The sequence below is a fragment of the Myxocyprinus asiaticus genome, chromosome 41 (genome assembly GCF_019703515.2).
Source record: "Myxocyprinus asiaticus isolate MX2 ecotype Aquarium Trade chromosome 41, UBuf_Myxa_2, whole genome shotgun sequence".
NCBI lineage: Eukaryota > Metazoa > Chordata > Actinopteri > Cypriniformes > Catostomidae > Myxocyprinus > Myxocyprinus asiaticus.
The window spans coordinates 28747133-28760637 of NC_059384.1; the positions used below are offsets into that span (position 1 = coordinate 28747133).

Genomic DNA, 13505 nt, shown 5'->3' on the forward strand with positions numbered 1-13505 from the left:
AAAATTATATTTCGTGGTTTACTACATTTAATGGCAGTTTCAAGGTGAAATGTCCACTGTGTGTCGCTAAAAGGGAATTAAATGTTCTCCCAAATAGATGAGATTAACCTTCATGGTTAATGCTCTATCGAGTTTTAAATCAACAAAACATACCTCCCTACCCTAAACCTTAAACCTAAATCTAACCGACAGTGTCATAAAAGCAAATGTAACATGAAAAACAATTTCTGAAGCAACCACGTCATTTTGTGGTGCTTCTATGACACTTTCGGCTCACGCGTCAACTTGCATGCTCTTCAGGATTCGTAGCCCGGACCTTTACATCGCAAGTGCAATGCTCTATCAGTTGAGCTAATGCACAATTTCATCACACTTGAATAAGCTTGTAAATGTAGTCGATTATGTAATGCAAATATTAAAAATAACATTTAAACGTATCAATGTATTAAATGTAAAAGTGCATAGTAAAAGTGCTTAGATGTCATAAGATAACACTGTGTGAGGAACAGGGTGAAAAGTATGTGTTTATGAACTGCCGTTTTACTTTTGATTTGTGTGAGTGAAAACAGGTCAGTGTTGTAGTCTTTATTTTGCCAGAAAACTGTCGTGATGTGTACAATGAGTCACGAAAAAATCATTTTGCACAAATGTAGATATAGTAACGTGATTCTATGAGACTAGGTTTAAATAAAGTGAGGGGAAAAAGAAAGGAAAAAAAAACAGTTTTTTCCATATCTACAGTAAAATGATTGATAAGCATCACACAAACAGGTCAAAGGGAGGAAACGGTCCACATGTGCAGCTGGTGGTGAGAAAAAGGCGTAAAGGAAGATTAGAGGCCATGTGTGTTGTGGTGTAATATGTTAGTGAATTTATGGGTCAGGGAGCATGGAATGGAATAAGGTGTTTGTTGTGGTTTCTGGACATTCTTTTCTGAGACATTCTTCACAATCATCCATGATTTGGCTCCAGTGGAGACAAAAAACGCACAAACAACGAAATGGTAAACAATATTTCGTAGCCATCAAAGGACCTGACTGATAACCCTGGATATCACTCTAGAGACGGCTGACGCAGAATATACATTTGTTTGTTAGTTTTTTATTTTGGAGGTTTTGCTAGAACACTCTTCATTAAACAATTCAAAGTGCATTCCTGGTGCACACCAAGATAAAAATAGGTACAAGGTGAAGATGGCTCTTTCATAGCCATCAATGTGATGTTTGTAAAAAAATACAGCTACACTACGCATTAAAGTGGAAGTAAACAAATCCTTTGTGTGCATAGACAAAAGCGAAACTTTTTGAAGGATTAACCAACTAGCCATGACAAAACCATTAGCGGTCCTTTCCTGCCAGTGTTTGCTTTTTAGTCACTGAAGGGACAAAGCATAGATCATTAGCAGGGGTTGGTCGGTGGTGTCTACGTAAGTGGCGTGTATTTATGTGTTTACAGAGATGAAAACCGCAGCTAAATTCGCTGTTAGTAAAACCACCTGTCTGGAGCGAGTCCATCAGGGTCTGACATTTGAAGCACTATTACTATAATCCCACGAAAACAGCAGGAATCAACTCGCTTGGAGAAAAATTACTGTATACATTCTTGACCACAGCTTGTCAGACATATGTAGACGATCAAACGAATGCGTCTCTCTAGGACTTTCATACAGAAGAATGACTTTCATGTTAATGGAGATACTGTTTTATTTCATTGAATGGACAAAGACAAGTTAAACAAAAAGCACAAAATAAATAATTTTCCATAGTTCGGAACATGAGAGTCACTTAGGGAGGTAGTACACACATCTCCAAGGTCCGAGGGCCTAGATGATGAGCTGTATCATGACAACAAGTGGCTGCAGATGACTGATGGGTGATTGTTGGACAGATAGTACAGAAACGCAATGGAAAAGTTCAGGTGTAAAGAGGTTAACAGAACACTTCACAGAACACTTCACAAATAATCAAAGAAAATGATTTGATTATTTACTCACCCCCATGTTATTCCAAACCCCTATGTTGTTATTTTTTGCATAGAGGACAACAGTTACGCAGCTATTTTCTTTATAGTGGCCATGTCTGTCAAGCTCCAAAAAGAACAAAACAAAAAAACAAAGGACCATAAAAGTAGTCCATAGGCATCCTGCACAATAATACAAATCTTTTGAAAAAAATATTATTGACGCTAAAACGCCATTGGTTCTTGTGTGGAGTAACCGAATGTTATGTGCCATTTTTTAATTTTGGATTCAGGCAGAAATGATTATCAAATGATTATTAAAAAATGACAAAAATGGGCCTGGGTAGCTCAGCAAGTAAAGACGCTGATTACCACCCCTGGAGTCGCGAGTTCGAATCCAGGGCGTGCTGAGTGACTCCAGCGAGGTCTCCTAAGCAACCAAATTGGCCTCCTCGTGGTCGCTATAATATGTAGTACTCGCTCTCGGTGGTGCACGTGGTGAGTTGTGCGTGGATGCCGCGGAGAATAGCATGAAATCTCCACATGCGCTCCGTCTCTGCAGTAACGCGCTCAACAAGCCACATGATAAGATGAGCGGATTGACGGTCTCAGACACGGATGCAACTGAGATTCGTCCTCCGCCACCCGGATTGAGTCACTACGCCAACCCGAGGACTTAGAGTGCATTGAGAACTGGGCATTCCAAATTGGGGAGAAAAGGGGAGGAAAAAAAAGAAAAAAAATCTGCATTCTATTGTTCTATCTGCATTCACAAAAATCTATCGTGTGGCTACAGAAGGCTTGGAATATAGCGCATGAGTTGTATGAACTACTTTTCTGGTGTGAAATTGACAGCTGTGGTCACTATGAACTGTTGTTGTATGGCAAGAGCTGCGTGACGATTCTTCAAAAATGTCTCCATGGAAAAAATAACAGTGTATGTGTTTGGAAAGACATGAAGGTGAGTAAATACTGACGGAACTGGACACATTCCCAAGGAGTAAGAACAACACATCTCAGCTCCATCACTGAACTGCTTCCTTAAAAGCAATTAAAATGAAGAATTGCATGAAGAGAATGGTTTTCAATTCAGCAACAACATACAGTGGTCTATACAAACCTGGCACCGCTACCCTTCCTGCTGTTGGGTGGTCCATCTCCAAAATAAGGCCATTGTGAGCAACCTGGGAATGGAGACAAAAGAAAGTGAGCCAAAGATAATTATTCATGCCAGCTTTTTACACTCCTATTCTTTACCCTGAGAGTGGTGAAACAGACAAACTGAGGCTACTATTACTCATCGTCTTGTGAAAGACCACACAAATTTGCAATCTATAAAGGTGACTTTTTTTCACTTGACGTGACCGCTTTATCCAACAAAAACAGGTTTAAACTGAGAGAAATTACAGTTTAAAATTTACGAACGGTAATGATTGGTTTCACATGCTTACATGCTGAAACTGATGTCTTACGTCAATTGCATTCTTTTTTTAATCTCTTGTATTACCTGTCGCTACCACATAATTAGCCAATTACACATTATATATTAAAAGGCACATTTTAATGACTAATATTACCAGAAATAAAACAAATTCTTTCATTATTTACTCAACCATTTACTCATTCCAATTACAAGAAAAAGGGTGAGTATGTTCCAAACTCTTTGTTCCATGGAACACAAAATGTGAATTTTGGGAGAATATTCTGGCCAAAATTATTCAGACCCAAAATGTAAGCCCTCCAGAGTGTCTCTTAAATTAAAAACGATGCTATTAGATTCGTCGGGACAGGTTAGATGTCAATGATACCAAACACCACTGGTTCTTGCATGTAATGAACAGATGTCCTAATTGTCTAAACACATCATTTGACATAATTTGATATGCTTACTGTCAATGGAAGCTAATGGCCAATTTTGCACCTTTGTTCTTTGGAACTCCATTTTTGGTTCTTTAGAGCCACACATTAAAAGCAAAAAAAAAAAAAAAGGAACGGTGGGATGTTATGGGGGAATAAACAGTGAGGTACAGTACTAAAGCTCAGAAATTAACAGTCTCTCAAACTAGAGATACTTTTATGATACTTTTATGGTGCATTTTTTGTCATTTTGGAGATTGAGAGCACCAATCCTCATTCACTTTGTTTTTGAGAAAAGAACAGCCAGGATATTCTTTAAAAATTCACCTGTTGTGTTCCACGGAAGAAAGACAGTCATAGGGGTTCGGAATGAAGAGGGTGAGTAAATAATGGAAGAATTTTTATTTTTGGGTAAATTATTCCTTTAACCTATTCAATTCTATGTGTATGATGATGAACGAAAATGTATATTTAATTTTCTGGTTGCTCGTAACTACTGCATTAGGATTTAAAAATGTCATATTATAACAACTGCTCACATGAAGAGCAATATTTAGCAAATGAAATATTTTGGAGGTGATGATAAGAACAAAAACAAAACTATACTAACAATAACAATGTTCATGACTTGAGATTTTAGTCATTTTGATGACGTTGTCAGGCCTGGAAATCATAATTTTAAAATTCCTTTTTATTTTCAGAATTTCCAACAGATGATATGCCCGAGTAGATGGTTTTCAAAGTTTTTTGGCTCCCTTTTTCTTGCCTCTCTATGTAGTCTGTCAAAGTGCATTAGTGTCGTTATAGCACTATAGGTTCACATGTCAGTGAACTGAAGCCAGACAGTTATGTAAGAAGAAGTCCAGACCACCAGACATGGATGACACCCTTGTTCTCTCCCTCGCTTAATTTTTTTTCTTTTCTTTTTTGACAACTCCTCCTCAGTGTTTTCTCTCAATGCTCTGTGCACTTTTTTGATCCTTCTGGGGAAAGTTCCAGAATATGAGAGGAAGGCACTCTGGACTATGTCATGCTTTAATAAGAGACAGTTTGAATGAGTGGCGCATGCCATATGCTAAGCGTCTAGACTACGTTGTCTCTCTTAGGGTCATCCGAGCGCAGAGTGTTGTGTGCTCAATGGGTCATGAATGTTGGGCCCCTATTCATCCAATCTCTTTCTCTCTCACCTAATTGATAACTTTTTCTTTCTCTATATTTTCTTTAAAGAACCCATGAAATGGCTTGACAGGCTGTTTTTTTTTTTTTTTTTTGCCACATTTTCTTGATAGACGGTAGTCAAGAGAGACAGAAAATCATGACTTATAGGTCAGACTCCAACCCGGGTCTCCCATGAGCATCACAGCTAAATACTGGTGCACACACACTGACTACAAAGTCGTTCCGACTTTTTTTTTTTTTTTTTAAATAGCCATTATCTCTGATTTGCTACTTGCTATTTCTATTCAGTGGCAGGTGGTGTTATAGGGCAGGACGGTATCATTCTTAGTTCTGGTCAGGTTTAATGAATGAGGCCCAGTGTTCGATTTTTTATGTTCTTTACGATTATTGTTGGGATAATCGACAGCTGATCATTTTCGCAAAATAAACTCAAACAGGGTGGTCAGGTCTTGTATCGCCCTAAAGGGGTTTGATTTATGTTTATTACCGGCTAACTGTAGATTATCCTGGTTAATGCATGGCTACTTACCACATAAATAATTAAATGTACATGCCACAGAGTCTCCAGAATGGCTGAATTTCACCTCTGTTTTGTGTCAGAGTTCTATAAGGTGTTAATATTGAGAAAATGACTGCTCATTATCCTCACTTATTACAATAATTCTTGCCAAATAAATAAATAAATAAATGGACATGAAATGTTAATTTGAAATGAATTTATTTTATTTGCTTACTTGAAGAGATTGTAAAGGGATTTGAGAAGTAGAAAAAAAGACTTGAAATACCCGGATATCTGTTATCACTTTATCCCCGGAAGTGTGATAATTCAGAAATTTCATACCACTGCATGGTGCGATTGACCAATCAGAATTGAGTATTCCAGAGAGCCGAATAACAAGACCATATACAATATGACCCCAATGAGATCTTGGGAAAAGCCCATGGCAGACGACGACGTCAATGGTTGTTTATGTCAAACTCTACGTTAAACATCTTTGCATCTGAGTGATAGCGTTCACTGGGCGTTTTCTGACATCCTACATGATACACAGATGACAAGTTGAAACAAAAACAATCCTTTGCACTAATTTTGGCAATGTTTTACCAAAGACTTTTTCTTTCGACATTTTGGTGAGGTTGGTTGTAGTTGGCATGTTGATTATGTCATCAGTTGCTGTGCTCCTATTGGTTCTATATTAAACGAGCCTTGTATAAGTAGTCGCACTGCAGGAATGTGGCCAAAAATTCCACAATGATCACACGGGAAATCAACATGTTGTGGTACTCTGACATCGACCCCATTCTGCCGAGTTACTGACAATATGCATTCCTGTTGACTCTATTACATCATGTACAACAAAATATACAACTTGTTTTTGGCGCCACTTTGTGGACATTTCCCCCAGAAACTGGACCACACATGTGTCCATATGTTCAACAACACTTCCAGCTTCAGCCACTGGGGGCAGTGGTATAAATTTCGATAAGCACAAACAAATGACAGCTAAACAACTGTCAACCTACTGTTGCTGAATTCACAGTGAGATGAGTGAATTAATCGCAAAGCCAATTAGAAAGCCTTTGGTGACCATGTAAAACTAAACTATCAAAGAATCTTTCATAATCTTCTAATTTAGTCTCGGACAGCGAAATAATGGCTACAATCCTACATTATTCATTCGGCTTTAGTCAACCAGATCATTTTCATCACATAAAGGATACATAAAGGCAAAAAAGAGTACTGAGAAAGGGTTTGCATATTTTTTGTATCAAGAGCTGTAATATGGGAACATTTAAGCCAAGCCGAATCATTGGGCTTTTGGGCATGTCGTCCTGTGCGCCTGCCAAGCGGCCATACATTCGTTTACCTCAGTCAATATGTGCATCATCCAACACATCCGCTGTTTGTTCATGCAGCCTTTGAAATGCAAATTGGTCAACTGAGAAAGGAGAAGAGGAGTAGATGTACAGCAGAGGAAAGTTATTTTGTAGGGAGCGGGATTGGACACAGAAGCACAGAAGGTTCTGTGTTGGAGCTGGAAAGAAATGAAAATGCTAATATAAGACAGAGGAGAGATAATAAAAGTAAGGCAAAGTAAAAAAAGGAGAAAAAAATAATGATGATGCGTTTTCCAGGGAATACGAAAGTAATGGATCCCACTAGCTAGTGGCATGACTCCTTTCAGGAAAGAAAAACAGAGGGGTTCTCCGCAGTCCCATACTGACGAAGGCGACCCTAGATCCTGCCTGACCGATGTCAGAAAAAAAGCCAAACAGTCTTTCAACAAGGCTTAATAAGCCATAAGCTACAGTAATTCAGCATAATTTGTGTATGTGTGCATGTTTGTGGCAGTTCTCTCTCAATGCAGATGGTGTAAATCCAAAAATGGTCTTTGTGAAGGATTAGAACGTGTTACCATGAGCAAAGATGGCAGCAAGCAGGTCACAATCTTTTGGGGGGGTCAGGCACCAGGCAAACAATTGCCATTTAATTTAATGGAAATGCTAATATATAGTTCTCTTAAGGTATTACAAAATAAAGTGCAAAATAATTCACAGTCAGATAGTGAATCGGCTCATTTTCTGATTGGCTAAAAACGTGCCTGACACTAATTTTTTGTTGTTTACAGAGTGAAGTGCTGTCACAGAGATGGGTGATTTCAGGACACCTATATCAGTTTTATCTGTCAGGTAGACACAATATTTTGTGCATGGTATTCCAAATAAAAAAAATAAAAAATAAAAAAATTTGCTTGCAGCACCTTTAGGCAACAGATGTAAGTCTGTCATGGTTATAAAGACGAATAGTTGGAAATTTTCCTTCAGGCAAGTTGACGTTCCATCTACGCAGTCTGTGCTATGCATGTGCTAAACAACGAAGAGACCACGTTTGCTTGCCACATACTCCTTTTGCAGATTTGTAGGAGCGAAGGCTGGGTAACTTATAGGTTTCCTGTTATTAATTATTTGGTCAGTGTGAATTTGCCTGAAAATATGTTGACCTGAGTGATGTCAGAAGCACTTTTGATTGACATGTCAGTAAGAATAAAGATCTGAATGTGAGATAACACCTACTCTCATACACTCCACTCCATAATAATTAACTCTACAAGAGCATATGGACTGAGACCGAGCAAAGACAGATGATAGAAAGAGCAGTTCAGAGGTGTTGATGGCTGATGGGTAAGAACACAGAGACAATGACACATACTTAAAAAAATATTCAAGAAAACATGTTTTTTTTTTGTTTTTTGTTTTTTTGCAAAAACAGAATTGAGACGATACAAATTCTAAAGAAATGTGGTTGCAAGGGTGATGCTATGCAGTTTCCGGGGTGTTTTGGGTGGTTTCTAGGGCACAGTAACAGCACATCTCTCCTCAACAAAGTTTCACAATTTGAGGTATCATTCAAGCCCATAGCACAATATGTGCTGGACCACTATTGTGGAAGTTTAATACTTAGGGTTAGTGGTTTGTTCAAATAAACCAACCCAACCAGCTCCAAGGTGAATCACAACATTACAAACTTTGATTTGAAGGAAAAAAGTATTTGAAAATCTGGAAAAAAGATGAAGGTACAAGACTGTGTACTTAACGTATTTAATGAGGAAATTAACTACAATCTCATGAAGCACTGCGAATGATGTAATCGAATTATAAACAATGGAAAAATGTAAAAAAAACTGATTTTAAGTTATGTACAAAAAAATATATATTTTTATTTTATTGCACAATATCCAGATATATACAAATATAGAAGCAGTTTGAGAGTGCTGGGAGACCGACAAGCTAGCCTCATAGAATGAACCTTCCTATAGACCATTTCAAGATGGTTTAAGGACTTATTTTTGTTCCTTGAACATTTCCTGCTAGATGGGAATACAGATTGCATTCCAAATGGGATATATCAACCTCCGAAGGGCACTTTGAAGGGAGAATAATCATGATAGTCATGCTTTAAGATCGCTTCAAACTGAATTTCCAATAAAAATGACATAAAAAGTGAGTTCTGAATGACCCTTATTTTTGATCCCCAAAACTTTTAGTCTTTCAAAGCACTCACAGTGGATGGTAAAGTCTTCGAAGGGAATAGGGAATTCACTTCTGAATGGAACGCACCCTATTTCAAAACAACAGCAGGAGGCGTTTCATTCATAGTAACTTTAACACGATTAACGTTATGAACGTTAACACGATTGTCATAAAAAGTCATTATTAAAATGTGGACCGTGTTGTTCGGTGGTTGGATGCTCCCTGGATACCTGGAAATAACGGAAATTAAAGTGTTTAAATCTCAGAAAGATCTAAGAGAAACGGACACACGAACCACTTTACTGAAGCGAGACGGCTGGATGGATGCTAAACTCTGCGAGGACGTGCTAGTCATTTTATTTTGACAGTTCTGGGTTGACGTTACCGGAAATGCTTCAGGGCCAGACAGGCGCAGTTGCGTTTTAATTCCTTAGTTGTGGTTTATGTCCTTAAAATGGTCTATTCGTCTCACTTATTATAGACTTGCGCGGTAGCTTACCTGATAGACTTTTGAACTTTGGACTCAGAAGACCGCGGTTCGAGACCAGCCAAGGACACTCTAAACAAAAGTGAAAGTAAAATTAAAGTGGCATAGATGTGACACAAAATGACGTGGTTGCTTCAGAAAAAAATGTGCTTATGTTGAATTTGCTTTTCTAACACTATCGGTTAGGTTTAGGTGTTGGTTAAAGGTGCTGTAAGCGATTTTAGCCATTCTACTTCCACGAGACTGAGCCACTGAATTAGCCATGCCCCCTCTTTCCAAAACCTTGCACTCCAAAGATACCAAATGAGCTTTGGTAATACATTTTGGCATAAAAATGGCAGTAAGCCTCAATAATTCGCTGAAACTACAATACAATCAGAACGCGCAAAATGATTTATAGGTCGAAAGTGTCAGAGACCGTGGCCCACGGACACATTTTTTTTGTACTGTTTACAGAGAGTCTAGAGCTGTCACAAAGACCGTTGAGATATCTCACAACACTTATTTCATTAATATCTTTCAGGGAGTAGAAACATTTTTGCATACCTTTCCATGACACAATTGCTTACAACACCTTAAAGGGTAAGGATGTCTGTTTTGTTCACCTCTCCTTTATCTTTTAGGCCTTTTGGTTAGGTTTAGGCTAAAGTTTTAGGTTTGGGAAGTACATTTTACTCATTAAAATAACCATCTGTAATTCACCTTACAAACCTTGTCTGATTACAAAATCATTTCACTTGTTCTTGGCACCCCTGCTGGACATTTCACTGGGAAACTTCACACAAACGTAAAAATTGAGTAAAAATAATGTGGTCTAATGGCTTCAACAGAGGCATATGCCACTGATTAACAACCTCTGAGCTCATGGTAGGTCTGTCTTTAAAGGCTTATATGTTATCGTTAAAAAAAATCATTTTGTCTATGGAAAACATTTATCTGATTTTTACATCAGTATCCAGACTGTTGCGTTCTATAACAATCACCACTAATAAATGAATAAATTACTGTACATGTTTCAATAAATTACAATATATACATTATGTTGCTACCAAGTGAAAATTAAGGGAAAAAATAAACCTGAAAATACCAAATTGTAGACGAATTTCACAGACTACATTTCACTACATTTCCGTGATATAAAAAATCTGCCATAACCACAGGGATACAATATGTTTCTCTGAGCTGTAAAATGGCTTTAACCTCAAACAAACCTCAAAATCAGCAGCCTTTGTACACAACAGTTACAAATTTGCAAATGAATCATAACTAAATATTAAATCTGACAGTGGCTTCCGTCTTCTCGGTGAACGGCACTAAATAATCAAACGAAACTGGCAGGACCACAAAGTCATTTGAGGGTTTTGCGAGACATGTGGACACCAAATCTGCAGCCCGAAGCCTGCGACCGTCTGTTAAACTCTCATTCTCTCGTGCAATAAAGGCCCATGTGCCAGTGAGCGCCTGGCACAGCAACTCCATATGTGTGCCCTGTTGCCCCTGAAGTACGGTTTAAAACCAGACCACTGTGTCTGTGTGCTGTAAAAGTCCTGCTTATTTGTGTTTCTCTCACTTTTAATGGCTGCCTCCGAGGCCTTCTTTCATTCAAAGAACCTCCTTTTTCTTCCCCGACGACGGTTGGCAATGCTGTGGTGGCGCAGGAGTAATAAAAAAATAATAAGGCTCAAACAGTGATCGATGGCTTTAATTTAAACATCATACATGTGTTATTTTTGGTCCATCAGAATTTATTACGCTTGCACCTTCCGTTTTATGACAGTCAATGCAGCACATAAGCAACCTGACATGAAAGTTAAAGCTATCGGATCTTGCCTATGGATTGTGGGAGGTAGAAGCTATTTCAAGAAGCCATTAGATGACATGTTCTCGAACAATCAGTAGTGAATGGTATAGCTACTGTTTGAATGCATGAGCTATGGATTTTAGAGTATTAAGCTGATTATTTACAGCTAGGAAAAAAACAAAAACAATTGTGAACCAGACCTTTATGCCGACATCTGCAGCTAGACCTAGGATGGAACTTTGAACATCCTTTTGTGAAAATAATTTAATTGAAATTACATAATGTAAAACAGGAGAACAGTGACTCATAAATGGAAGATGGTTTAAAAAACAAATTTAGATCAAACGTATGACGTTTAATATGGACGGTGTGGTATGGAAAGTTTGCTTCACAAGCGGTCATGGAGAAACAATTAACTAAACAACTGGTCTGCCAGCCCTGTCACTGGCAACAGTTAAAATTGTTGAAATTGTTGAACTGTTGAAATTGAAATGTTGTCAACCAGCACTGAGAAGAAACAGAAAAGATTAAGATCACAACTGCTCTGGTCTACTTTAATCCACAAAATATAACAGTTTAAAATCAGATCAATCTGATTTCTATACACAACCATATCAACATCATAGCAAGAATGCCCATGATGACTGAAAAATCAACAATCAAAGACATTGTCTATGAAACAGGATACATCACATATAAAAATCAGATAAGGTGATGCAAAACTATGTCAGAATGCCAGGTTAAAAGAGCCCCAGGGTCCAAACTACCAGATGGGGTTTTAAAGGGAATTAATCAGCATGTGTAACTATTGAAAACTTGTGAGTAGTGCTTGCTAATGCAAGTATCTCTATTATTATTATTATTATTTGAACAAACCCCTAAACCTAATCATGATTTTAATAGGAAAATTACTGTTGTGTCCCACAGAAGAAAGAAAACATTGGGTTTGGAACGAGATGAGGGAAGTGTTTTACAGGTTACTGACATACATGTGTCATTACTGATATACAAATGGCCTGATACTATTTTTTTGAGGAGTATGAGTACCGATACTTCCTTTTTGGTACTCACTGATACCGATTCCTGTTTTTTATTTTATCTAAATTCCACACAGTTTCTTTTAATTTTATCATAAAATTGGGTTTAACTAAAAACATTTATTAAAATTTTAATCAAATGAAAATATACAAATTAATTTTCAAAATGTTATTATTTTTTATCTAATGAAGTGCTTTTATACAGAACCTCGCAACACAATCCACAATGCAACATTGGAGTTATATTTTGTCAAATAAAGTGCTGCATCACAGATGTGAGATATTGCTTAAATATAATACAATTACTATTGTATATTCTTATTAGTAGCAGTAGTAGTAGTAGTATTACAATGAATATTACCTTATACAGTATGATCTATTTCTGTCATACTTTTTTCCATTTATATTGAGCTTTTATTGTGGCACTTTAAGTGTTTTTATGATGGTAGTTTCTCAATCCGTGACTCAAAATGATTATTAAACCACAAAAGGCTGCTTTTTAATTAAATAAATATGTAGTCTGGATGTGCCTCATGCTACGATGTGAATTAGTGCTCTGCTCACTGTCATCTGCTACAAACAGAGCATGTGATGCTCATGATGGTGTTTTCCATGTATGAGCCAAGGATCTCTAAAAGGTATGAGCACTTTGTGTCTTTATGTCAGCGCAACACTGGCTCCACACATTCACAAGTACTCACGTTTGAAGAGCTGCACATAAAAACTATATATATTTATCTCAATAAATTGCAGCCGTTGCAGTTTAATGATCACACTGACATAATGTGATTTTAATTTGTGTGTGAATGTCTATGGAATGACATTCGTACATCAGATGGTCTCAGTTTTTGGAATCAGGGCATTTTTATGAGCTTGAGTAAATGAGCACAGTATCAGACCCAATTCCGATACCAGTATCAGTATCGGGACATCCCTAGGCATTTGTATTGCATAAATAAATAAGCAATGAGTAACCAAATTTGTTTACAGACCATTCTTAAAATAAAGTGTTGGATAGGAGGCTAGCTCAAATTTGATGTCTGCATTGTCTCAGTTTTAAATTTTGTTTGTTGATTGGTTGGTCTAAAAGTCGTACCATTTAATTCGAGCCAAGTCGTACGATTTTACAGTTTCGCCATCTCATACAAATTAT

The 13505-nt window shown here is 37.5% G+C and overlaps 1 protein-coding gene across 4 annotated transcripts in view; it reads right to left on the reverse strand.

The window, feature by feature from the left end:
- Window positions 1-13505, reverse strand: part of sugct (succinyl-CoA:glutarate-CoA transferase) — a 162814-nt gene that overhangs the window by 37419 nt on the left and 111890 nt on the right. For 2 of the 4 annotated variants that reach the window (XM_051682672.1, XM_051682670.1), the window contains one exon: window positions 3080-3143. In XM_051682672.1, the coding sequence (XP_051538632.1) occupies window positions 3080-3143 (64 nt within the window). Of the gene's footprint in view, window positions 1-1705; window positions 1866-3079; window positions 3144-9532; window positions 9587-13505 lie in introns of those variants that run through there. The other 2 variants (XM_051682673.1, XM_051682676.1) reach the window with 2 other exon arrangements.